A 27534-nucleotide genomic window follows, 5' to 3' on the forward strand; every position below is an offset into this window, starting at 1 on the left:
CTTTATTGTCACTGTTACATCAGTGTGTTTTCGTCCCTTAGTAACACTTTCCACCAACTCAAATTCCTTTATTCTTCTACTCCTTTCTCCCTCCCCTGCGTAAGAAAATAAGCCCCATGACAGGAGAACAACACAGCAAAATCCCCAGAGCCTAGAAAAGTACCTGATACATGGTACGTCCTCAATAAATATTTGAGTAAATAAATAAATTGGGCCAGGACCCTTCACTTAGTCCACAAAATAACAACAGCAGGTAATATTTACTGAGCTCCCATAATGTGCCCGACACCGTCCTGTGTTAAGTCCCACAACGACCGTATGAGACAGGTAATTACTTGCCTCGTTTTACAGAGAAGGAAAGAAAGCACAAAAGCATACAGAGATTAGGTCACCTGCCCCGGATCTCACAGCTAGAGGGGGCGGGACCGGGATGCAGCAGGCACTTGGGCCCCGGCACTCGAAGGACGGAGGAGGGTAGGGCCCTGGCACAGGTGCGCTGCCGCCCCTGCCTGCCAGGGTCACTAACCAGCTCGGCAGCCCCCGAGTGTGGACCGCCTGTCGCCGCAAGGGCGACGGGTCCAAGACGCGAGACCTAAAGCTTACACCCACCGGCCGCGTCCGACTACCGGGGGGCCTGGCCCGCTCAGAGCCTCCCTTTCCCCGTCTGCCCCCGGCACACGGAGGACCCTTCTCCGCCCGGCAGCACCGGGTACCTGCACCGGCGTCATGTACGGGAAGCCCAGCTCCCGCAGCGCACCCAGCACCCGCGGGTGCAGCCGCATCGGCAGCGACTCCCAGGAGCCCTCCGTCACGTGCTCCATAGCGCGCGCCCGGCCGCCGCCGCCGCCGCTGCCGCCGGGATGCCGCCTGGGCGCCGCCAGCGAGCACTTCCGCTTCCGGAAGCCCTCGGGACCGCCGGGAACCGAACTCCGGTAGCAAAGTTCCGCAGGGTGGGGAAAGCGCCCTCGCGGCAGGAGGCTGGAAAGCTGACCGCCGGAGAGTGGAAGCCGGACCAGGTCCCGAGTTGTACTGTCCGTCCCGCGCAGCCACCTGGGCTCGGGCGCCTTCCCCCCGCGAGCAGGCGTTTCTGCGGCGGCTTTTCGGCGGGTGGGATTCTGCTCCGGTTCGCTCACTTTCTGCGCCCGTCGGAGGCCGGTGGCAGCACAACACCGCGTCCTGGCCAAAGGACAAGTGGGTCTGGAGGGACTGGACGGAAATGCACCCCAGCCCAGGAGACCCAGGTTAAAAGGTATGCAAGATAGATAGGGTTGATGGTGGGGACCCGATGCCTGGTACAATAGACGTTGGTTTACTTCCGAGAAAGTGAAAGCCCCAAAGGAGAACATTATCTTCCCATTTCCGGGTTCACCATTGGCTGCGGCCACTCATTCGTCCACGCACACATTCATTTGGCAAGCTTTTACCAACCACCTGTTACATGCTGGGCCCTGTCAACACATAGCTGTCCCTGCTCCGTGCATGGCTTGCTCCCTTACATCCAGCAGGTCTTTACAGATGTCATCTCAGTGATGCCTCTCTTTCCTAATCACTAAAACCGCTCACCCCGCTTTATTTTTCCTCCATGGCACTTGCCTTTTTTTTTTTAATTTTTTTTTCAACGTGTATTTATTTTTGGGACAGAGAGAGACAGAGCATGAACGGGGGAGGGGCAGAGAGAGAGGGAGACACAGAATCGGAAACAGGCTCCAGGCTCTGAGCCATCAGCCCAGAGCCCGACACGGGGCTCGAACTCACGGACCGCGAGATCGTGACCTGGCTGAAGTCGGACGCTTAACCGACTGCGCCACCCAGGCGCCCCCATGGCACTTGCCTTTAATACGCCGATTAATTTACATATGAGGTTCGTCTCCTCCACTGAAAGGTAAACCCCACGACAGTGGGAATTTTTCTTTAATTTGTTTAACCAGTGGCTACAAATGATAGCGCAAAGCAGTCACTCAAATATTTTGGGGATGGATAAATGGGAATATGCAGTACTCCTACAGACTCGTTATCTCAAACTAAATGAAGTGAAAGATAAAAAAGCTAGAGGCAACGTCTCCACTGAAATAGGATCACATCACAAACAAAATACCTTTGACAACTGTTTTATAAAACAGGATTTCCAGGGGCACCTGGGTGGCTTAGTTGGTTAAATAAAGCGTCCAAATTTGACTCAGGTCATGATCTAACAGTTCGTGAGTTCGAGCCCCCGGTCGGACTCTCTGCTGTCAGCACAGAGCCTGCTTCAGATCCTTTGTCTCCCTCTCTTTCAAAAATAAACATTAAAGTAATAATAATAATAATAATAATAATAATATAATAAATACATAAAATGGGACTTCCACAGTTCTGAAAACCAACCCTGAGGGAAAAGGCCTTCTTGCATTTGCATTTGGGGCTCCACTTACTAATTTTCAGATCCTTAGATGCTTTCCAAGCCTGTTTCCGTATTTCCAAAATGAGGATTAGGATAACACCAAAAGTAAGGGCTGTTTTGAGAATAGATGAGATAGACCACATACAGGGCTTAGCAGAGTGCCAGTGTTCAACAAATGGTAGTTTCTTTTATTATTTAGAAGGCCCTTAGTGTAATAGAGGAAGAGGAACAGTTTCTAAAAGCAGTGATCTAGTTTTTGATTCCACCAATGAGGGCCTTGCACAAATCACTTAATTCTTCCTAAATTTATTTCCCACATGCATAAACCACATACTTGAGTGAAAAAAACCTCAATTTTCTCCAAATGAAAAAATACTTAAGATGTTTACAATGAATCATCAAAGAAACCACGCAAAGCAAGCTAATATTGGGTTCCTACTTATGATCCTCAAGTTTATAAACCTAAGAAGTGACAATCTGGGGTGCCTGGGTGGCTCAGTCGGTTAAGCATCCAACTCTTGATTTCGACTCAGGTCACGATCTCACATGGTTGTTCATGAGTTCAAGCCCCACATCGGGTTGTTGCTGACAGCGTGGAGCCTGCTTGGGATTCTCTCTCCCCCCGCTCTCTCTGTCCCTCCCCCATTCACTTGTGTAATCACTAGAGCTCTCTCAAATTAAATAAACAAACATTTAAAAAAAGTGACAGACATTTATCAGGCATGATAACTCAGAAAACATGAACGTGCGTCATTTGAAATATGAATAGAAAGCTGGTACTTTAACAAATGTTATTTAAGCATTAATATGAAACAGAATACTAAGACTGTTTTTAAAAAGAATTGTTTATTTACTGAACCTGGGGCAGATTAGATACACAACCAATTTTAAATGTACATCTTTTAATTCAATTTTGAAGTGTTTTCACACACACCCAAAAAAAAAAAAAATTGGAGTTGCAACAGCTGTCTTAAGGTAAAATACAGTCACCCTAAAACTGTTGCAGTATTTTCACCCAAGGTTGAAAAATTGTTTATCCTGAACATGAAAACCTGTAACAAATTTAAATTAATTATATAAAACTCGTTACTTGTAGTTTTCCCCTTGCAAAGATCCAAAAAAAATGTACAAGTAACTAACATACATCAGTCACAACATAATCCTGGATCACCCCCACACCACAACCAGATGCGCCTTTGATTTTAAACCCATCATCAGAGACCAAGAGAAAGTCATGTCATTTTATACAAAACAAAACTCACATGTGCCAAAAAATAGAGACCCAAGAAAAACAAAAACAAAATCCTAGTACTGACAGTGATGTTCAGTACCCTAATTAAACAGCGGCCAAAATGCCACTGATCAAAAATAAAATAGTGGCTGTATATCACTGCAATGAAATCCAAGAGGCTTTAACCCTTTGGCATCAAAAATCCAGATTTTTCCAATTGCCTGAATGCACACTTCCTACATGCCAAGAGTGGAGAGTGGGTGTGCCAGCACAGAAAGAAAAGAGCTACCATTTGCTGCAACACCCAGAGAACTGGCTTTAGGAGAGACTTCTTACAAGGTTAGGCAGAAACCAAAAATGGTTATTAGCTGCTTGTGTCATCAACCTAATTGGAGGTGATTGAGTCCTAGGTTCAAAATACAAATTTAGGGGGGGGAACACGTTGTTGGGGAAGTCTTATCTTCAAAGCAGAAACAAGACAGACAGGTATAAAAGTAACAACCTGGTAACACCCCAGTCAGAGCGCTGCCAACAGGCTGAGTGGAAAATGTCAAGATTCAGACTTGTTTCTCCTAAGGACTCAACAAAATGAATCTTTAATGACTTGAACTGCAGGTAAGGGATCCAAAGTCATTTTAGTGAAGTACTATCCGTAAAGTACTTGTCTGAACAAACTGCATTTTGTCATGAAAACAAAAGGAAAATAGATATAACAGTGACTATATGCCTGTATTTCACTTACAGTGTTTGAGTTCTGAAAGGCCTATATAATGGAGGCAGAATTCAAATAAGAAATTATGCCAATCAAGTGTCAAATTTTCACTATAACTTTCCTAAAAATGTGTTTTCCCCCAATATCTATTAATCACAAAGAAACATAAGCTGTGAATGTACAGTTCTGAAAATAAAAATGTAGAAACTAATGACATTATTATGACCAAGATGTTTGGTAAACAGTGAATTATGATTTTGAGATCATCAGGAAAAGGCTTTTTAAACAACCCTCCGGACTTCAAAAAATCTCTTCAGGTAGTAGATCTGTCCCAATGTCATGGCAACTAGAACAAGAGCTTCAAAGAAGGACCAAAGGACCACTCTGCTGTTTGTGTTGTCGTTGACTGTGAGGACAAACAAACAAACAAAATTTAACACCAAAAAAAAAAAAAAAAAAAAAAAAAGGCATAAGCATCATAAATCATCCTAGTCTTTAGGGAAGGAATATTTTGCACACCATTCAGAGTACTCTAAGTATTTTTGTCTTTTGTCCCCAAGCAACTCAACAAACTTAGAAGCAGAAAATTTTAGATTTATATGGGACCTTAAGGATTCATGGGGTATGGTCAAGCCTGTTCCGCTTATCTATGGGGAAAAGTGACTTGCCCAAGTGACTTTAACCTCTAGGGTTAAAACCCAATACAACCTTCTTTCTCCCTCCCATTAAAATATTCCTACATTATAATCCTTTTTGCTGAATCAGAAAACGGACTTAAAAAAAACTAAGAGATTATTTCAAGATCATACAGTTACCCAAAAAGCACTACCTACCAAGTCAAAATGTGTCAAAGTGACTTTTTCCTTAAACACGTATTTAACAAATATTGAGCATCAATGATGCACTTGGCAGCTGTTCCAGATGCAGGAGGTTTCTCAGTTTCATGGACCACTACTAGCGGTTACTACCAACCTGGAACCAGTTTCATGATTTACCCCACTCTTAAGCTAAGGATCTCATCCTTAAAGTAACAGCCATGACCACTCTTTATTCATTTATTCTGAAGCTCAATCTATGTCATATTCTTTCACATTTTCCATCAAATTCTACAGCCCTAATTGTTTTTAATTACTAGGCAGTTTCTGATTTTTCTACAAATGGCCAACACTAAAAACAATTATAATTAGCAAGACAGTAACGGTATAAATCAGCTGAGTGCATGTTTTTAGATATATGTGTATCATTTGTAAAACACTGACTAAAATTAAAATAGCTAGTGGACTGACAATCCCTCAAAAAGAAGTGAAAAGCAATGGACAAGTTCCCAAAAAGATAACTTAGCTACTAAAAAGTGTGGCTTTTTTCCCCCAGAGTGAGAAAAGACACACACCCAAAAACATTATTAACTAGAACTCTAAAAAATCACCCAAGCTAAAATTTTAGTAATAACCATGGCATGAAGTTTACTTCTGCTGAAGACTTAGTAACCAATATCTAGCATACCTGTGAATGACTAGCTTTTCAAGATTTGTGTCTGAAAGGGGAATGGCTGAGTCAACACTTCAAAATATTAACCAATCATGTAAAAAGAAGTATTTCTCTCTCCCTTCACTTCGCTTAGAAAAGTGTGTATGTAAGACACTGTCCTCACACTACTCACACATCTGCCGGACCTAGAAGATGTTATTATCGCAACACTGTAGTAGGGAAAAAAAAAAAAGTCTCATTACATTCATTTCTAAGGAGCAAGTGCTACAGGGAGATGTACAAAAACCAAACAACATCATGGGAACTATTTGATTTGCAAAAATAAACAGAATGCCTAAAATTATATTTGTCAAACAAACACAGGAGCATCTCCGCGCAAATAAGGTGTGAAAGAATAAGGCTGGATGTCTTCTACAGACCAGAAGACAGGTGCTCCCTCTGGCTGCCGTGTTCCCAAGAACTTCCCATAACCTTGAAGCCATCAGGTCTGAACTGGTTAAAACAAAAAGCAATGAAAGCTCTTGGACCTCAGACTCTGCTCAGTGTCCTTCTCATCCCAGAATGGGCTGGCCCCTGGTGGTCAGCAAGGTACTCAACAAATAGGTTCCTGCCTGGTGAGGGCGAAAAGGTGGTGATCCCAGAGGAACAGATTATGAGTGGAGGCAAAGAGAAGGAATCATGGTGGAAGAGGCAGGGGTGCATGTACACAAGCCTTGGCCCACCTCACGCCCCAATCCGTATCAGCGAAAACAGGGGCTCCATATCAGCGAAAGAAAAGGCTCTCACTTTTCCAGCCTGTTATGGTTTTTCATTACTCTCCCATACAAGGAAGGGCAAAGTGTGTGCTCTAGGTCCTGAAGGCCCATTTCCATATGTGGCAAGGAGAGATGTAAGAGGGAAGGGGGAACACAAACCACGCCTTCAAGAGGTTCAGCCTGTGCCCACTATCCCTTAGAGTCACTCTTCTCTCCACTCCCTACCCCAACCTCGAACAGACTCCTGACATAAAGCACTTTGCATTCACAGACAAGCTTGCTCCCGTGCAGTCTACCCCCAAGAACTATTTGGAGGATAAAAAAACACCGAACCATAGATGTGGACCTGGATCTAAGATATGGTATCTGGTCTGTGTGTCAATATGGTACCTCTTAATTTTACATGCAAAAGCACAGCATAGTGCTTAAGGCTACATCATGGGCTTTTGCGACTAAACATGGGGTTCCTTCCAGCCATCACTGCTTCCACAGACAAATATACTCCCCGTCCCCAGTTTACAAATTTAAGAACCCAAGCTGAGCTTCACCTGGTGGCTGCCTAGATTCACATTTTAGTGCTATTTTCTCTAAATTAAACGTTCCATGTTAGGGAAAAAAGCTAACTCTCAGCATATAATAATATTGGCACAGAAATTTCAAAATATGTGATTAAAAACCAACCATTTCACAGTTTTCTTTTCTGCTTTAGGAAAACTATCACTGAAAATTCCTTAGCTGACCATAGATTCTTTAAAACTCTTAAAAGCTCATGCTAAATCTTCGCAGCATTTTTCACTTTAGATTTAGTGTCCCAATAATAAACTAGTCCAATACAAAGCTCTACAAACATGTACTCAAAAGATACCTTTGCATAGGTGCTTTTTTTAAGTCAAGGCTTTAGTAAGATAATGTTTATAAAACAGTCACATGAGGAAAATATAAACAAGCTGTTGAGAAATACACCTTCACAATTTCATGGCCACCAAACACTGCTGTAAAGTGACGGCATTAACTTACTCGCTCTGTGTATCCTCTCCCGGACTTCCATGTACTCCTGTTCGTGTTTCACAGCTGTCATTGCCACTGCCAGCTCATTAATCATTTCTTCTAGCTTGTTCTGGTGAGCTACAGAAAAATTTGAAAACAGATTGGCACATATTTGGCAATCTCCTTTTGAAAAATACTTTTAAAGCAATAGTCCTCAAAATATTCCTTAGAGAAGCCATGTAAAAGAAGGTGTTTAGAAATGGCTCAGACATCACTTTGGACTACTGATGACAATTTAATTCTCAAAGCATTTTTTAAAGTTCATTCCCAGTACAGAAACCTCTTTCAGGGTGGGAAACATACTATGTAATACTTACTAACTAAGGGAGAACAGTTAACCCTAAGAAATCTCCTCTAATGAATTGTTGCTAAGTTCACTATACTGACTGCTAACTGAAGGGAAAAAAAAAAAAAGACGGGGCGGGGGGGGGGGGGGAGAACAAAATATAAAACAAACAAATTCCTAATAATCCTATAAATAACAATATTTAAACTAAAATAAAAATCTATGCCTTAGAATCATATAACTCTAATGTTAAGAGCAATAGCATTAGAATCATATAACTCTAATGTTAATTTAAAAGCAGCATCAAAACAGACTTTTAATTCAATGAAGCTGAGTGTAGAAAAACCTGAAAACATTCTCGAAAAAATTCACACCAAAACTCAAACATTCTTCTATGAAACTCAAAGCAGTAATTTCACTACAGTGGGGAATGCCAGGCATTGTAAGTGAAAAAACAAGCTCACAACTGCACAAGGTTTAAAATCAGGTATTCTTTTTAGCCAAAAATGAATACAAGGTGAACGGACAGTTCTGAAGAATAAGTGTATGCTTCTAGATAGTGCTACGGTGTGACAATGAACAAAACAGTTAGGAAAAAAGTATATACCACAAGAGAAAATTCCCACTGGAGGGCCCCTCCCATATTAAGGTAGTTAGGTTGGAATCTCCAATCATCCCTCTCTAGCTTCACTTTGAAAGCCCCAAGCATGATGTGACCTTAGGAGCAGTGCTTCTCATGAATGGCACTGTTGACATTTTGGAGCAGAAAATTCTTTGTTGTGGGGGGCCTACCCAGTGCACTGTAGGATCTTCCATCCAGCCATGAGAATCAAAAATGCCTCCAGATAGGGACACCTGGCTAGCTCAGTTGGTAGAGCATGCGATTCTTGGTCTCAGAATAGGGAATTCAAGCCCCACGCTGGGCATGGAGCCTACTTAAAAAAAAAAAAAAAAAAAGTCTCCAGATATTGCCAAATGTTCCCTTGGGGGGCAAAAACTGTCCCTTGCCTGAGGACCACTCCTTTAGAGTAAGGTTTGATTTCACAGCTTCCATTCGGCAACATTAACAAAAGCAAGGATTTTAAATATTATGTTAAAGGATTATTTAAGAATAATTTAATACTCACATTCCTCAACCAATATTTTCTAAATTTAGAAAGGACCAATTTCCAGAAAATGAACAAGCACAAACCCCTTCAAAACTCCTCATTCTCCTTGGGTTAGCCAAGTTCTACGCCGTAAGTGGCCCCGAAAAGCAAGCACAAGAATTACTAAGTAGTAGGATTCTCTAAATTCTACAGATTTCAAAACCTAACAAATACTTTATTTTTTTAATGTTTATTTATTTTTGAGAGAGCGAGCGCATGAGCATAAGAGGGAGAGAGAGAGGGAGGGAGGGAGGGAGAGAGAGAGCATGAGCATAAGGGGGGGGAGGGAGAGGGAGAGAGGGAGAGAGGGAGGGAGGGAGGGAGGGAGGGAGGGAGAGAGAGAGAGAGAGAGAGAGAGAGAGAGAGAGGGAGAGAGAGAATCTGAAGCAGGCTCCAGGCTCTGAGCTGTCAGCACAGAACCTGACATGGGGCTCGAACTCACAAACCATGAGATCATGACCTGAGCTGAAGTTGGACACTTAACTGAGCCACCCAGGCGCCCCAACAAATAACTTCTTTATGATGTAAGTACCCTACAAACTGCTTAATATCTAAAACAAATATTATCACGTTAACACTATGAAATGTGTTGCACTGCTAGTTTCCACAAATCCTGATGTACACCGTGCCCCCTCCCCTCCAAAAATCCAAATGTGCTGGTTCTTGGTAACCAATTCCTCCAAAAGACTCAATTCAGGGTTTGTTGCTGGTCAGCAGAGAAATATAAATCAATCTAACTGCAACATGTGGCTGAAAGAGCCTTTCTCACCATATCTAGACACAGCTTCTAGAACTGGAATTCACGTCCAACCAAATTTCAAGTTAGAAAACTATAATAATGGTAAAAACAAGCCAACGAAGTACTCCCTAAAACTCAACAGCACCATTTGCCATTAGCTATGTTTAATTAAGACTTTTACTCCTCCAGTTACAATTGAATCTTTTCACCCTCAACATTCATCTAAAAGAAACAAAGTATGATGTTACTATTAAAATGTCAATCCCTATATTTCCAATGCCATTAATTTAAAATGACCTAACCTGTACCTCCCATCATCCAAGTAAAAACCACAGAAAACAATCAGTCTAAAACTCTAATTACTTGTAGGGGTTTTGTAATTAAGAGAAAAAACACTCTCATGCAAACAAACAGGTTAGAATGAAGGAAAGCAGAAATGAGCAGCAAACAAAAATGCGCAAAAAGACAGGATGCTGCCAAAATACAATCTACCTACCATCCCAGGTATCTCCACCACCTAAAGAAAAGTGTAAAATATAAACACACACAAAAATAAAACAACAAAATTTAACCAAACTAGTCATGTATAAATGAACAATAAACAACAATGTATATACCAGGATTAGCAAATCCACACAACCACCTAAAGCACACACAACCTACATGCTTACAAAAGCACAGAATGACTAAGAAAAGTTGCAAGAGGCCGTTGTGAAGAACTGAAATATAAAATTCCAGAAAATTATTTTTGTTAAGTAGGAGTCCTGGAGAAATAAAAAGTATGTATCACAAAAGCTTTTGGTTTTAAAGACGGTGAATGAGCCTAGAATAAGAAATCAAAATAAACACTCCGTTCAGATGAATAAAAACGTACACAATGTTAATTCTTAGAACGTGATAGAAGTCTTCTTAATGTTCAGCTCACCTTCTGTCTCCATGTCTTGTCCTTTGGGGGCCTCCCCAATATCGATGGTGAACATCACTATTTTTGGAGTCATAGTAGACATCCTATTGCTGAAACAAAACTTGTATGTTCCATCCATGTGAGCAGCAAATGTGTATTTCCCACTGGACTCTCGGTCTCCTTTATAAATTCCTTTATTATCAGGCCCTGTAATCTGGAGGCAGGAGAGAAATGCACATCACAAAAGATTTAAAACCATACTTCTCCGTAAGTGGTGTCGTTGGCAGTACGATATTTGCTAAGAAAATTTAACTTTCGCTTAGTGACAGTAACGTCTTTGGGCTGCGGTCTCGCACTTATGAAACAAAGCTGGACTCGATGGCTCTCCAAAGCACCTTTCAATTCTGAGTATGTACGTTTCATCTGTCCAACCTAAACGTCAACTCCTCAGAAACAGAATAGCACCTTACACGTTGTCTCCAACTGGCCTGTATCACCAACACACATGCAAACTCAACTACTAACACCAAAACATGAAAAAATATCTTTAAAACTAAAAAATCTGAGCAAGCTACATTTCTAGGTTTCCCTAAATGATTGCTGCAAACCAGTGTAGGAATCTGCTTTATCTGAGATGCCAGAAGGCTTAAGAAAACGACTAGACTGGAAATTAAGGGACCCATGTTCTCATCCATCTGCTACACATCAGCGGTTAGGCTTTGGTCACCCTAGTTCCTCTTAGAAAGCGTGCAAAATCTGGAGACTGGAATAACTGACCTTTAACGTCTTAACTAATTTTATCAGTCACTCCTTCCACTATCCCCTTATTTTTGGACTTCACTCTTACTGTGTCGTTTGTGCCCAACTCTGCTGTTCACTGCCAGATGGAAAATCCTAGAACCCAATTAATCATGCTAACAGTGAACTTAAGTATTACTTACATCTGGTTTCCTAAATAAATAAATAAATAAAACGCGAAACACTCTTTTGGTTTAAAAAAAAAAGGGGGGGTATAGGAGGAAATTCGGGGACCGCTAGTTTCCTAAAATAATTTCCTGTTTTCTCCAGATACTTTATCTGTAATCATCACGCCTAAAATGAATGACCCAACTCCAGCTTTCCCCTAGCCAGAGACGGCAGAAGGAGGTATCTGGAAGTCTGCATGAAAACAGGTTAAACACTGAAGCTGTTTCTATGAAAAATAAAGAAATGCACAACGCAAACGTCTGCCTAGCCTCCGTCAGTGGCATTCGCTTTACTTTTTCCCACACTAATCCGTAACACGACGGAATGCAGCTGCAGACCCAATGAGACCGGCCCTCGGCTAGCCGCGACAGATTAAGCGTCTCCTGGGCCCGGAGCTGACACGCGGCGCCTGGTCGACGAAGCTCAGCGACAGGTTCCACGGGGAACCCGCCGTCCAAACTGAGAACGCAAAGCAACTAAGCGACGGCTCCATATCCGCGGGGCATCCCGGGGCACGGAATCCCGGCGGGCCGCGGGGGAAAGGGCCGTTAGGGGGTCGCCCGGGCGGAGGCCAGACGGCGGCCCGGGCCCCTCCCAGCGCTCGGACAGCGGCCTCCACGCCCCGCGCCCCCGCAGACCCAGCGCGGGCCCCAGCGCCTCCAAACCCCGAACCGCCGCGCGACCCCGCCTCGGCCGCGGGCAGCGCGCCCGCACCTCCACGTCGATGTCCAGGAAGCCGCCCTCGGCCACCTCGAAGATGAGGCCCATCTTGGTGCCCGAGGTGACCCGCTCGAAGAAGCACTCCTCGGCATGCGCGTCGATGCTGACGAAGTAGCCCGAAGCCGTGGCCAGAAGAGCGGCCAGGAGCACCAGCAGCTCGGCGAGCGTCACCATGGTGGGGCTGGGGCCGAAGCCAGGACCGGGACCGCGGCCTCCAGAGCCGCCGCCGCCGCCGCCGCCGCCGCCACCGCTGCCTCCTCAGCCGCCGCCGCCTCTGCTCCGCCCCTTCCGGCTGCGCCACCCGAGGGGGCTGATGCGGGCGCCGTGGATTGGCGGGCGCCGGCAGCTGCCACGTAACGGACGCACGGCGGCCGCAGAGGGACAAGGCGGCTCCGCGCACCCCGAGGCTGGATGGTGGCTCTGAAAGGCCAAACATCGTTGTCCCCACCATCATCCCTTTCGCGCGCAGGCTAAGTTTCACGTGGACCACACCAGAAAGCGACAGTATCAGGAAACCTCCCGCGCCCGGTGCGACGCCCTAAGATTGTCTAAAGAGATGGCGAAAACTTTGGAGGCAGCAACAGAAGTAAGAAGTAAAGGGAGATGGGGGCTGACGCCAAGGGCTTCGAGATTCTCTGTTGCCTTCCCCTTGCCACCAGGGACTCGCCAACAAACTCCAAACGAGTCCCCAGTTTTCCACCAGTTTGATCCAGTTCAGATGACTGTTAACCCCCTAGATGACGTCGGGATCATTTCCATCTAATTGTTTTGCTGTTGTTTAAGATTTTATTTTTTTAACTTTTTTTAATGTTTATTTTTTTGTTTTTGAGAGAGACAGCATGGGCAGGGAAGGGGCGGGGGGGGGGCGGGGTGGAGGGAGACACAGCATCCCAAGCAGGCTCCAGGCTCTAAGCTGTCAGCACAGAGCCCAATGTGGGGCTCAACCTCACGACCGCGAGATCATGACGTGAGCCGAAGTCCCATGCTTAACCGACTGAGCCACCCAGGTGCCCCAGATTTTATTTTTTTAGGTAAACTATGCACCCAACATGGGGCTTGAACTCACAACCCAGAGATCAAGAGTGGCACGTTCTTTGGACTGAACCAGCCAGGTGCCCTACCACCTAATTGTTAAAACAAAAAACACACCGACCATCGCACTGACACGTGCGACCGCTCCCATTTAAGGGAAGAAATGATACTCTCTGATTCGAAGAAGCCTCCTCCCCCTTTTCCCAAAAAAAAAAAACCCATGTCGGCTTGCATACCAGCCCCTTCTACCCTAACCCCAGAAACCCTTGCCTTGAGTCCTAATTGCGAGAAGGTGCCTTCAGAGCACGAGCTCCCCTTCTCCGTTCTCTGGCCAATGAATGAATTACCTGCCTGCCATCAAATACCGTCTGGTTACTTAGCCAACGGAATTAAGCAGGGAAAGCACTTACCGCTTGGGAAACACCCTAATCCCACAGAAACCTACCAGAAAGGATGGAGATGGGCGTAGACTGGGAAGGGGCACAAGGGAACTTCCTGGGATTTGGGAAAGTTTTTATATGTTCACATAGTATTTTTATACTTAAGACTAATACACCTTGGGGCGCCTGAGTGGCTCAGTTGGTTAAGCATCTGACTTTGGCTCAGGCCATGATCTCACAGTTCATGAGTTCGAGCCCTGCCTCAGGTTCTGTGCTGACAGCTCAGATCTTGGAGCCTGCTTGAGATTGTGTCTCCCTCTCTCTGCCCCTCCCCTGCTCGTGTTCTGTCTGTCTGTCTGTCTCTCTCTCTCTCAAAGGTAAATAAACATTAAAAATAATAATAATAGGGATGCCTGGGTGGCTCAGTCAGTTGAGCGTCCAACTTCAGCTCATGTCATGATCTCACGGTTCCTGAGTTCGAGCCCCGTGTTGGGCTCTATGCTGACAGCTCAGAGCCTGGAACGTGCTCCAGATTCTGTGTCTCCCTCTCTCTCTGCCCCTCCCCCCACTCATGTTGTCTTTCAAAAATAAATGTTAAAAAAATTTTTAATAATAATAAAAAAGATGATTGCACCTTATTTTACTGTATGCATATCATACTTCAACTACAAAAATATTTTTTACCTGGTTCAAACCCTCCAAAATTGGAATTCTGTCAGTTTCCCAAAGTGCTCCTGCCACATCACGCCCCCTCAGCTCTTGCAAGCTGCTAGGACAATTTTCTGCACTTTGCTGCCAGATCATCCCTCAAAACCCAACCCAAATGTCACCTTTTTTCTTCTCTCGAATGTCCCTAGACATAACCTCTGCCACAAAGCAGCCCTGTCTTCTGTGTTGGTGATGGAGATTTGTGCAACCGGGCTACGGTTATTTGCCAGTCTGCGGCACTCCTGTGGCACAGTCTTGGCATGTGTATGCTGTGCTCGCAGAGCCTATCCCGGGGCCACCAAAGACCCCATTCATGACACTAGGTGGAGTGTGCTGACCTGACCTGGCGCTGGGGAGACCTGGCGGCTTACTCCAGTTTTGCACACAGCTGTGTGACCTTCATTATGTCCCATCAGCTTTGAGCTTCAGTTTCCTTGCTTGTAAAAGGGGGAGGACACCACGTCCACCATGCGCCTTGCTCATCTAGTGAAGTTATTAAGAGGATCAGATGACATCCCGTATGTGAAGGTGCTGTGCAAATTTGAGAGATTTTTTTCTTTTTCTTTTTCTTTTTAGGGATTATTTCTTGAAAGACCATCAGGCAATAGGGGGCAGTAGTGGCCCAATACCCAGTTTCCCCGCTTCAGGTGTCAAAAAACAGGTGCAGGGCTTCCTTGACTGAACTCAAGAGCTCTAGTGATGTCCCCTGACTCCCCGCTCTCCGGACTGTGTCAAAGGCCCTGCTTGTGCTGCCAGGTCAGTTCTGTTGTGTTATTCTGGGAGCCCAGAGCCTGTTCCCTCCAGCCTCACTAACCCACTTATATGCCTCTCTTTCTCTGTATTGAAGTTCTTCCTGCTTATAATACCTACAGTAGTTTCCTATTAAAATGAATTAAACTGGGGCGCCTGGGTGTCTCAGTCGGTTAAGCAACCGACTTCGACTCAGGCCATGATCTCACTGTTCCTGAGTTCGAGCCCCGTGTCAGGCTCTGTGCTGACAGCTCAGAGCCTAGAGCCCGTTTCAGATTCTGCGTCTCCCTCTCTCTCTGCCCCTCCACCCCCCACACTGTATCTCTCTCTCCAAAAAAAAATAAACATTAAAAAAAATTTTTTTAATGAATTAAACTGAAACAGGTTTTTTGACTTCCCAAGCAACCAAACTGTATAGAAAAGTGCCAAGAACAATTCTGTTTTTATCTAGAAATTAAATACATTAATTTTCACTTTCAAACTGATGAAATGTTCTAATTCCACTTACCAGGGACTTAAAATGTGGACATTTATCATCTTGGTGGACCACCCTGAATTATATATTGTTGGATTTTATAAAGTAAATCAGGGGACCCAAATTCAAATGCCTTCAGGGATCAGGCAGTTTATATGAATGAGTGAAGGCACCCCAGCTTAAGGCAATAGGGAGTAGGGAGGAGTGTGGCAAATTGGAGCATAGATGCTGTATCTAAATACACTTGGCTCCAGTGTTTGAAGACACAGTGGTGGCCAAACCAAAAATGCAGCCAGAAGTCATCTGTGAATTTATTTTTTTGTATTAGAAATGTAATTAACTGTGCTATCTTAGAATCAGAAAAGAGACAAAAGTAACTCCAATCACAGTACCATAAACTAATCACTTATCAACTACTTGTCATAGTTCCTTCTTTGTAGAGGGTTTTCTTTTCAGTGGCATAGCCATAAATTAGTCATCAAGTGTCTTTTGACATTACTTCGGGATCTGAAGACAGGCTCTCAGAACTTGCCAGGCCCACCCACTGTAAATGTACACTTTTATAGTCCTCAGCACAGACTGGCAGGTGCTCGCGTGCCATGGTGTGTGTGAACGCATTCAACACAAGAAACAGATGGCTCATAGCCGGCACTTAGTAATATATGATGAATGACGAATGAATCTCTCAACTCAGGTCTGGCCCAGAACCTACCAGGGGGTTATCAGTAATCAGTGAGGTGCAACAAAAAATGGGTCCTGTCCTTCCTTCCTTCCTTCCTTCCTTCCTTCCTTCCTTCCTTCCTTCCTTCCTTCCTTCCTCCTTCCCCCTTTCTTTCCAGCTTTACTAAGGAATAGAAATATAATTCATGCCATGAAATCACTCTCTTTTTTTCCACATAGAAGCTCTTAGTCTATTAACCCTCACATGAAAAATCTGCACAATCACCACAGATAAAATCAATGCAGAATCTTTACTCCTTTTTTTTTTTTTAATTTTTTAATGTGTATTTTTTGAGAAAGAGCAAGCGAGTGAGCATGATCGGGGGAGGAGCAGAGAGAGAGATAGAAACCCAGAATCCGAAGCAGGCTCCAGGCTCCAAGCTGTCAGCACAGAGCCTGACATGGGGATCGAACCCATGAGCCGTGAACCAAGAGATCACCACCTGTGCGGAAGTCAGACGCTCAACCGACTGAGCCACCCAGGCGTCCCGTAATCTTTACCCCTTCTGTAGTCCAATCTCCAGCCCGCTGTTCACCAGCACCAGCATTAGCTTTTGCAGCGCCCCTGATTTTCTTCATTCCGTTCTTGCATTCTTTTCGTCGTTTTCTTGAGGTCTTTTTGTTCTCCAACAGGCCAGGTCTTGCAAGTCTATGTTTGGGTTCATGTATCTTTACACACCCTAAGGAATCGTAAATCATGCCAAAGCCAGTTGTCTTGCCACTGATGAGGGACAGGAGCAGAAAAATGTTCACCTTTAGCCCAGAAGGGTGACCTATATAGCCTGCACGGTTTTGATAAGCATCAGGTAAGAGCTGCTTGCTACATACTTAAAGGGTCTCATGACTGCCTGTGCATCTCATTGATAGTTCATACCGAGCTGAATGATAAGCACCAGAGAAATCTTGCAAAAGTAGTTTTACGAGTAGACATTCAAAGAAGACATTTGTGACCGACTACTCCCTGCACGTCCCCTCCCCCTTCAGCACTAAGCATATAACCACCAGCTTCATACAACCAGAGTGCAGATTTCTCTGCCCAAGGGTCCTGTCGCCGTGCTGCTTAAATAAACTTACTAAGTTGCCCCGGAACACGTCTCAATAATTCTCTCCTGACTGCCTCTCTCAATGATCCTGCAACAACACTGCCAAAATTCGTTCTGAATCCAAATACAAAGATGACATCTGTTGTGGTCTTGTACATTTTGGCTAGTTTTTCTTGAATTTCTTAGGTACTGTTGCTTTCCAGGGTGTAGAACATCGATGACCGTTTGTTTCCGTAAAGTAGTCAGTCAGTCATGAACTTTCCGGTCCGGATAGTTATTGTGTCGTTTACGGTGGTGGCTGAGCTCCAAGCAGCCAGGGGGGAAAAAGAGCAAAATCACCTTTTTTTTTTTTTTTAATGTTTATTTATTTTTGAGAGAGACAGAGACAGAGTGCGAATGGGGGAGGGACAGAGAGAGGGAGACACAGAATCCGAGGCAGGCTCCAGGCTCTGAGCTGTCAGCACAGAACCCCACACAGGGCTCGAACTCACGAACCGTGAGAACATGACCTGAGCCAAAGTCGGACGCTCAACCAACTGAGCCACCCAGGCGCCCCGTGAAATCACCCTTTTAATGTGTACGGTCCAGTGGTTGTTAGCGTATTCAGAGTCGTTCACCTATCCCCTCTGTCCAATTCCAAAACATTTCATCACCCCTAAAAGAAACCTTGTACCCATTAGCTGTCACTCCCCATTTCCCATTTCCCCCAGCCCTCCTGGCAACCACTCATCTATTTTCTGTCTCTATGGATTTGAGATGAGATCGTACAATCCGTGGCCTTTTGTGGCCAGCTTCTCTTACTTAGCACCATGTTTTCGAGTTTCTTCCATGTGGTACTTCATTCCTTTCTGTGGCTGAATAATACTGCATTGTGTAGACAGACCACACGTTGTTTGCCATTTGATGGACATTTTTGAGTTTCCACTTTTTGACTATTGGGAATAATGCTGCTATGAATGTTCACACACACATTTGTGTATGGACATACGTTTTCAATTCTCTGGGGTATATACCTAGAACAGACAAAATAAATCCTTTCTGCTTGGAATCAGAAGCTTGTTGAGCGAGGGACTAGGAAACCAGATTAGAAATTGAACAGTTGCATCCATCAGTTCTCAAATGCTGGCAAGTTCTAAACAGAATAACAAAAGGCTGTTTCCAAAGAAAGGCTAGCTCAGCTTTCTGCTGTCTGGGTATGAACACTCCCTTTCCCTTCTGGTCCCACGGAAGTCTGTTTTATAATTAGGGAAGAATAAAGGAGACTAAGGGATTTTCTCTCATCAGTATTTTTTTTTTTTCATTTTCAGTTTTAAAATGTCACTTTGTTGGGAACAATTTTCATAGAGCGATCAGAAGTGAAGATAAACATAACCACAATATCACCACTTAATCAGATCAGTCCTTGCGGGAGGGCGGGGGAGGGGGCTGGGTGTTAGGCTTCTGCCCATTTGATCTCAGACCCAGGCAGCCCTCTCCGCCCACCCCCGAATCACGAGGAACTACATCTCCCAGGCTCCCTTGCAGTCCGCTTCCTGGTAGGTTGGGCCAGTTGCAGACCCTGACAGAAGGTCGGAAGGTGGAGGAAGGAAGAGGCCACAGCATCTGTCTCCCTCCGCTTTGGGAAGCAACTCCGCTGTATCTTCGAGTGTCCAGCCCCTCGGAAGTTCCCGTTTCCGCTGGGTGGTCCCGGATCCTGGACTCTGGTAATTGCACACTTCCCTTCATGCCCTCCAGTCCTAACTGGAATAGCGGCTTTCTGCTGTTGCTAATCTGTGGCTCGTCTCACCATCCGTTGCTTGGCTCCTATCATCACCTGTTGTGACGATTTCAAAACATATCTACAAACGCTTTGGTCCCCCTCCCTTCAAAAGGTGCAGCCTAATTCCCCTCTCCTGGACCAGGAGGCAGAACTGGCTTTGTGACTCACCTCTGTCTAGGAGAATGTGGCAAATGTGACAATGTGTGACTTCTGATGCTAAGTCATAAAAGGTATTGTAGTTTCTATCTTGTTTTTTTTTGTTTGTTTGTTTGTTTGTTTTTTGAGAGAGACAGAGTGCACACACGAGTTGGGGAGGGGGCAGAGGGGCAGACGGAGAGAGACTCTTAAGCAGGCTCCGCGCGGAGCACAGAGCCTGACGCAGGGCTTGATCCCACGACCCTGGGATCATAACCTGAGCTGAAACCAAGAGCTCAAACGACTGAGCCACCCAGGCGCTCCCTACCTTGTTCTCTTGACTCACTTCCTCTGAGGAAGCCAGCTATCATGTCATAAGGACACTGGAGCTGCTCTGGGAAAGACCTACATGGGGGAAAACTAATGCCTCCCCCCAGCAGCCATCAAGCACACCATCCCGGAAGTGGCTGCTCTGGCCCCAGTTAAGCCCTCAGATGAGAGCAGCCCCCGCCAGTATTTGACTACAACTCATGAGAGACCCTGCATCAGAACTGCTCAGCCAAGCTGCTCTCAACTTCCAGATCTGCAGAAACTACAAAAGATAATAGTGATTGTTGTTCTAAGCCACTAAGTTTTGGGGTGCCTTGTTGCACAGCAGTAGATAACTAATGCATATGTCTAACCAATTTCCAGCATTAAAACCTTTCCATTGGAGAGGCCCCTGGCTAGCCCCGTCGGTAGAGCATGCAACTCTTGATCTTGGGGTGTGAGTTCGACCCCCACATTTGGTGTAGAGAGTACTTAAAAATAAAATCTTACAAAAAAAAACAAAACTTTCTATTGGAAAGACCTAGAATGGATTCTGTTTTCTGACTGATACAAACTCCTGTCCTGAATTATAAACCAAATGTAAAATTAACATCTGTAAAAATGAAAAGTCTAGGGGCGCCTGGGTGGCTCAGTCGGTTAAGCGTCCGACTTCAACTCAGGTCACGATCTCGCGGTCCATGAGTTCGAGCCCCGCATGGGGCTCTGGGCTGATGGCTCAGATCCTGGAGCCTGCTTCCGATTCTGTGTCTCCCTCTCTCTCTGCCCCTCCCCCGTTCGTGCTCTGTCTCTCTCTGTCTCAAAAATAAATAAACGTTAAAAAAAAAATTAAAAAAAAGGAAAGAAAAGTCTAGAGGCGCCTGGCTGGCTCAGTCAGTAGAGCATGTGACTCTTGATCTTGGGGTTGTAAGTTGGAGCCCCACGTTGGGCATAGAGATAGATAGATAGATAGATAGATAGATAGATAGATAGATAGGGGGGTGAGGGAGGGAAGGAGGGAGAGAGACGGGGAGGAAGAAAGAAAAGAAAGAGAAAGGAAGAAAGAAACAAAGAAAAAAAAGAGGAAAAACAAGGAAATGTCTAAATGGGAGTCTGCTAGTGAATTTGAAGGCCTGGTCACATGACCCTGGGCCCCTGTGGTAGGCCCTGCTTGCACACAGGGAACAATACCTGGAAGTAATTAATTAGAGACTAAAGGGGGTAATCCAAATAGAAAATGCTACAGGAAAACAGAAGAGGGGCATTCTTGATGGTAGAATCCAGGGGTGAGGAAGAACAGTATTTAAAGATTTGGGAAATTAAGTGAAAAGAAAAGGATAGTCCAGATCATGAAAATGAAACTGAAGTATTAAAAAGAGAACATTTTTTTTTTAATGTTTATTTATTTCTGACAGGGGTGGGGGCAGAGAAAGAGGGAGACACAGAATCTGAAGCAGGTTCCAGGCTCTGAGCTGTCAGCACAGAGCCCGACATGGGGCTTGAACTCACGAGCTGTGAGATAATGACCTGAGCTGAAGTCGGATGCTCAACCGACTGAGCCACCCAGGTGTCCCAAAAGAGAACATTTTTAATATCAACTTTATTAGATGACTGTATTTCTACAGTGTGAGGGAGTACTACTGACTTCCTGGTCCCAAACTAAACATCAATGTATTTGTTTGTTTTCTTGTTTGTTTGTTTGTTTATTTATGTGTGCTCAACATCCATTCTCCCCTCTGTAAGAGTACCTCACTTGTCCACTGGGGATTCCTTTCCCTCCTATCTTATCCAGCACCACTCAGGTAGACTATCCCTACCCTCTGGCTCTAAGCTTGACTAATCAGCGTAAGTACAGGGATTGGTCCAGGGATAGGTATGTGTGTCCCAAGCTGAGCCAATGATATGCAATGAAAATGCATTGAATTTTCTGAAGCTATTGGTAAGATTTAACCCTAGAGGTCCTGGAGACCACCTTTGCCACCATGTGTGGATAGCCTGCATGCAAATCCCAAGCTGAGGAGCAGAGAATAGATATCAGATGCTATTGCCATCAGAAAGCCCCTGGATCCAGCTATGCCTGAAGTTCACATCCTGGACTTCTTATTTACATAACTTTTTCACATAAGTCACTTTGAAACGTGAAAAAGTTTTTGTCAAACTCTGGAAATCCAAAATAAAAGGCGTTAGAACTACAGGGATTTTCCCCGTGTGTATTTGGAGATGCTCATGATAAGCAGGCTCGATGCTATAAATGCTTTAAAATAATTTAGGTCAATTAATTAGCACCATGGTTTAGATTTTGACAGTGCCTAAGGAAAGACTGTGTTTTCAAAGACCAGCTTATGGGCTAGAAATATTTTTTTTTCTTTTAGGTTTTTTTTTTTAAAGTAATCTCTACACCCAACATGGTGGGGCTCCAATTTACAACCCCAAGATCAAGACTCACGTGCTCTACGGACTGAGCCAGCCAGGTGCTCCTAGAAATGTAATTCTTAGCCCTGTCGCTCATTAAGAGGTACATACTCAGCTCCTTTCTGGGAGTGTCTTTGCTTCCTCACCGGTAACATAGAGTGACATCTACTCAGGAAGGCTGTTTGCCGTCTGCTTTGCAGACAAAGTGAGCTGCTCTTTTTCTGGGTTTCCATAACATTCTCAAGTGGTTCTATCATCGTCCTTATCTGGTGTTATTTTTTATTATTCGAGTATAGTTTATATGCCACACAACTTACCCATTTAAAGTATACAGTTCAGGGGCGCCTGGGTGGCGCAGTCGGTTAAGCGTCCGACTTCAGCCAGGTCACGATCTCGCGGTCCGGGAGTTCGAGCCCCGCGTCGGGCTCTGGGCTGATGGCTCAGAGCCTGGATCCTGTTTCCGATTATGTGTCTCCCTCTCTCTCTGCCCCTCCCCCGTTCATGCTCTGTCTCTCTCTGTCTTAAAAATAAATAAACGTTGGAAAAAAAATTAAAAAAAAATAAAAATTAAAATTAAAAAAAAATAAATAAATAAAGTATACAGTTCAATGGTTTTAGTTATATTCACAGAGCTGTGCAACCATTATCATGATGAATTTTTAATTCTTTTTTCTAATGTGTATTTATTTATTTTGAGAAAGAGAGACAGAGAGCTCGAGTGTGCACAGCGCGGGAGGGGCAGAGAGAAGGAGACAGAGAATCCCAAGCAGGCAGCGCTGGCACCACAGGGTCTGCCACAGGGCTTGATCTCATGACCGCAAGATCATGACCCGAGCCAAAATCGACAAGACGCTTCACCGACTGAACCACCCAGGCGCCCCCGTTATTTTTCTAATTCTTAAAGATTAAGAGTTCGTGCAGCTGAAAAGCATAAAGGTAGCAAAAAAATCAGGCACAGTGTGGTCCAGTTGCTCAGGTTACATCACCAGGATGTGGTTTGGTCTCCCGTGTCTGAGCCCTGCTTTCCTTCTGTCACCTTCTTGCTCGGGCAGGCTGTCCCCAAACCACTGCGAGATGGCCACCAGCAGCCTCAGGCTTCCAGCCGAGTTTTGCATCAACCACACGGGAAGAACAATGAACCAAATGAAAAATTACCTTTTCTCAGAGGTCCAGGAGGAACACCTGGGTGGCTCAGTCGGTTAAGCGTCCGACTTCGGCTCAGGTCATGATCTTGCGGTTCGTGGGTTCGAGCCCCGCGTCGGGCTCTGTGGTGACAGCTCGGAGCCCGGAGCCTGCTTCGGATTCTGTGTCTCCCTCTCTCCCTCTGCCCTTCCCCACTCATGTTCTGTCTCTCTCTCTCTCAAAAATAAACATTAAAAAAAAGGAAAAAGAAAAGAGGTCCAGGAAAAGTGTCATGGAATGTCACTGGACTGTCTGAAGTCAGTCCCTGCCCATTCCTGAGGCAACCACTAGGCCCACGGGTTGGCTAATGCGGGCTGGTCAGGCCTGGGTTTCTCCTTCCCAGGAACCGGGGAGGGGGGGCGGGGGGCGCTTCCCCTGAAGAAGACCAGAAAAATGGGGTGGATCCTAGGAGGGGAAACAATACATGTGCCCCCTCCAGTCACTGGCCTGTGAGCTCCTCGAAGGCAGGGACTTCTGCCCTAAGTTATCTTTGCACCCTCAGAGCCCCTGCTGGGTGACAAAGCTAGCCAATGGCTGCGAGCTTCCCGACTGGATAAATCCCTTTTCCCTTTTCCCTCTTCTGTCCCACTCTCTCCTGGAGTCTGGTTCATCTCCCAGAAACAAGAAGTTCTGTGAAGAGATAAACATTCCTACAAAGTGATCTGGGCTTTCAGAGGAAAGTACTGTTTTTACCCCAGGCACAACAAGAAGGCGGAAATACCTCCGAAGTTCCTCAGTTAATGAATGGATAAGCAAAAGGTGGTCTATCCACACAATGGAATATGATTCAGCCATGAAAAGGAATAATGCAGTGACCCACACTATAAAGCAGATGAACTTGAAGACATTATGCTCAGTGAAAGAGGCCGGTCACAAAAGACCAGGTATTATGTGATTCCAGTTACGTGAAATATTCACAATAGGTAAATCCATAGAGACAGAGAGTAGATGAGTGGTTACCTCGGGCTGTGATGCGGAGTAGGGAGGAAACGGGGAGTCACTGCTGATACGGTTTCTGTTTAAAACAATGAAAATGTTCTGGAATGAGATGGGGTGATGGTCGCATGTAAATACACTGAAGATCACTGAATTGTACCTTTCAGTGTGTGGATTTGAAGACATGTGAACTATATTTCAATAAAGTTGTTTAAAACAAACAGGGGTGCCTGGGTGGCTCCATTGGTTAAGGGTCCCACTCTTGATTTCGGCTCAGGTCATGATCTCACAGTTTGCGGGACAAGCCCCACGTCAGGCTCCTTGCTGACATCTCAGAGCCTGCTTGGGATTCTTTCTCTCCCTCTCTCTTTGCCCTTGCCCGGCTCGTGCTCGCTCTCTCTCTCTCTCTCTCTCTCTCACGTACACTCTCTGTCTCTCTCAAAATAAATAAATAAACTTAAAAAAAATAAACAAGCACACAGGGAAGTTTTCAATCCACCAGGGTATGGTCCAGAAAGAGCTGGGCTGGCACAGCTGGGTGAGATGGCCTCAGCCAGAAGCTGTGACTTCAGGATGGGATCATGTTCCAAAGCTAGTTTTCCCCTAGCCCGATTTCCACCATGAATATCAAACAACTGTCAAGGCTTTGAGAGAGAGGAGAGCAGTGCCTGACATCCAGGAGCTGGCCTGGCCCTGTCAGCTGGCCTCCGTGTTCTCCTGTCGAAATAACAATTTCACAGAACATCAACATCAGACAAGGCCACCTCGGAACCACCGTAAAACAATACAGAACACGAACATGGTCCAGGCCACGAAATACCAAACATCTCCCCTTCTTGGCTAATAGCAGTAATGGCTGCTTCTTTACCAATTACAGCCTCAGCCTGGCTCTACTGTCCTCTGGATAAGATTTGAGAGCCCCGGGCACCTGCGTAGCTCAGTGGGTCGAGTGTCCGACTCTTGGTTTGGGCTCAGGTCGTGATCCCAGGGTCATGGAGTCGAACTGATTCTCTCCCTCTGCCCCTCCCACCCGCTTGTGTGCTCTCTCTCTCATAAATACATACATACATACATACATAAGATTTAAGAGCCCCAGTCCTAGAATTATCCCTGCTTCCTAACAGCACCGCTCCAGGGCAAAACTCCTAGATCCTTAACTCTCCCCAGAATCACCCAACCAAAGCCCGAGTCCTATAATCAGGTCTTTCTAACACCCTGAGTTCTCTTACTGGGACACCCCCGCAGTTGCGCAGGGCATCAGGTCTCCCGCGCTGTAATGAGTAATAAATCCAATTGTCTCAACTTCTAGTGTGTTCCTGGTGGTCTTTGGCAGGACATCGACGGCTTCCAAACATCTTTTTATGTGTGTATTTGATACCAAAGACAGCTCAAAGGGACTACAGAGGTCAATCACACACGCTCTGGCTGTGGACAGACCAGGCTTGAATCTCAGCTCAGCCACTTACTGTGTGACCCTGTGGCCGGTTCATTCACCTCTCTGAGCTTCAGTTTCCTAAGCTACAAAATCATGTCATGCTTCTGCTCAAAAACCCGACAGTGGCTCCCAACATCATTCAGAATTGAGTCCATACAGCGTATCCTTCCCTGCCCCCGCCCCTCCGCTCTGGTCTCTATCGAGGCATTTCCCCTCGCAGAGACAGTCAAGCCCACCGACCCGCTTGCCGGCCCTCTATCTCCACCGCACCAGGCACACTTCTGATTCAGAGGCTCCGCGCTTCCTGTCACCTCCTGAAGGAAAAGAGCACCCCCCTCAATCCATCATCCTCTAAGCCAGTGGTTCTGAGCTCAGGTGAGCCGCAGAATCCCCCAGGGATATTGGTAACATTACAAAGGCTCAGCCTGTTCTGTTTCATCACTGATGGAGGGAATGTAAAACGGCACAACCATTTGGGAAAAGGTGATGTGTTGGGTTTTTTTTTTAAGTTTATTTATTTTTGAGACAGAAACAGAGCATGAGCAGGGGAGGGGCAGAGAGAGATGGGGACAGAATCTGAAGCAGGCTCCAGGCTCCGAACTGTCGGCACAGAGCCCAACACGGGGCTCGAACCCACGAACCACAAGATCGTGGCCTGAGCCGGAGTCGGACGCTTCACCGACTGAGCCACCCAGGCGCCCCAAGCACGTTTCTTGAGAAGTTAAACATATGCTTATCCTGCAGCCCAGACGGCACACTTCTAGGTGTTTACCCAAAAAGAAAGGAACCCACACGTCCAGAAAGACTTACACATGAACAGTCACAGTGTTGGAACGAGGCAAAAACCGGAAATGACCGAAACAACAGGTGAATGGATGAGCAAATGTGGTGTTGGCCATATAGTGGAATACCGGTCAGCAATAAAAAGAATGATGGGGCACCTGGGTGGCTCAGTCAGTTAAGCGTCCGACTTCAGCTCAGGTCATGATCTCACACTCCGTGAGTTCAAGCCCCGCATCAGGCTCTGTACTGACAGCTCAGAGCCTGGAGCCCGCTTCAGATTCTGTGTCTCCCCCTCTCTCTCTGCCCCTCCCCTGCTCATGCTCTGTCTCTCTCTGACTCAAAAACAAATAAAAACATTAAATAATTTAAAAAAAAATGAGCTATTTAGACACACCACAGTTTGAATGAATCTTCAAACCATTATGCTAAGGAAAGAAGCTGGACCCGAAAAAAGTGCATTCAGCTCCCTGCTGTGATGGGTGATTCTGAGTAACAGATACGGACATTCTGTGTTCACTCCTATTGTGCATAAACCTAGAATTGCTGGGTCACAGGGCAGATGTACGCTCACATTTAGCAGACACGGACTCTTTGTCAGAGGGATTTCACCAAACACTCCTGACAGCGTTGTCTGAGGGTTTTGACCTTGCCAAGCCTAAAAACTGGAAAAGGACTAGTGTCCTTGAAATGTGGGGAATAAAGAAGGGCTAGACACCCCTGCCCCAGCCCCCAAAGAACAATGCAACTCACTCACTTCTCACACAGTTGAAAAAAAACCCCCACAAATTGTGTCCATCTGCACCGCAACGTTGTTTAAAAGAGCACAGTCTGGGGTGGGGGGGGAGTTCAGTCTGTGGAGGATCCCACTCCTGCTTGCGGTTCAGGTCATGATCCCAGAATCATGGGACGGAACCACATGTCTTAAGATTCTCTCCCTCTCCCTCTGCCTCTCTCCCCTGCTCGTGCGCTCGCTCTCTCTCTCTCTCTCTCTCAAATAATAAATAAATAAGTAAATAAATAAATAAATAAATAAATAAATAAATAAAATAGCACAAACCATAAAATCCTGCCAGTGTCTATCAAGGGAGAAATGATCAGGTAA

At 45.4% G+C, this 27534-nt stretch overlaps 2 protein-coding genes, 2 long non-coding RNA genes, 1 other non-coding gene and 1 pseudogene across 6 annotated transcripts in view; 2 read left to right on the plus strand and 4 right to left on the minus strand.

Annotated features, from left to right (window-relative positions):
- DDX55 (DEAD-box helicase 55) overlaps window positions 1-1620 on the minus strand; it is a 15031-nt gene extending 13411 nt beyond the window's left edge. The window contains exon 1 of one of the 2 annotated variants that reach the window (XM_047087999.1): window positions 714-1616. In XM_047087999.1, the coding sequence (XP_046943955.1) occupies window positions 714-1346 (633 nt within the window). In that variant the 5' untranslated portion in view covers window positions 1347-1616. Of the gene's footprint in view, window positions 1-713 lie in introns of both variants that reach the window. The other variant, XM_047088000.1, reaches the window with a different exon arrangement.
- On the plus strand, window positions 1161-11913 carry LOC124518175 (uncharacterized). The gene is made up of 2 exons (XR_006963632.1): window positions 1161-1249; window positions 11759-11913. It is a non-coding gene; the product is annotated as an uncharacterized LOC124518175 (long non-coding RNA).
- Window positions 3208-12622, minus strand: TMED2 (transmembrane p24 trafficking protein 2). The gene is made up of 4 exons (XM_047088003.1): window positions 12371-12622; window positions 10712-10904; window positions 7584-7691; window positions 3208-4729 (listed from the first exon to the last, which is right to left on the minus strand). The coding sequence occupies exons 1-4, from the start codon at window positions 12548-12550 to the stop codon at window positions 4605-4607; spliced, it is 606 nt and encodes a 201-aa protein (XP_046943959.1). The 5' UTR covers window positions 12551-12622; the 3' UTR covers window positions 3208-4604.
- A 3789-nt stretch (window positions 12623-16411) lies between these two features.
- On the minus strand, window positions 16412-18295 carry LOC124518485 (40S ribosomal protein S24-like; annotated as a pseudogene).
- Window positions 16835-16926, minus strand: TRNAG-UCC (transfer RNA glycine (anticodon UCC)). The gene has a single exon. It is a non-coding gene; the product is annotated as a tRNA-Gly (tRNA).
- Window positions 18296-19066: 771 nt separating the features above from the next.
- Window positions 19067-23335, plus strand: LOC124518439 (uncharacterized). The gene is made up of 3 exons (XR_006963669.1): window positions 19067-19187; window positions 19356-19473; window positions 23149-23335. It is a non-coding gene; the product is annotated as an uncharacterized LOC124518439 (long non-coding RNA).
- The last annotated feature ends 4199 nt before the right edge of the window (window positions 23336-27534 follow it).

This window comes from Lynx rufus, unplaced genomic scaffold, assembly GCF_022079265.1.
Source record: "Lynx rufus isolate CCGP_SWC_20201006 ecotype Redwood Valley unplaced genomic scaffold, mLynRuf1.p SCAF_24, whole genome shotgun sequence".
NCBI classification, from domain to species: domain Eukaryota; kingdom Metazoa; phylum Chordata; class Mammalia; order Carnivora; family Felidae; genus Lynx; species Lynx rufus.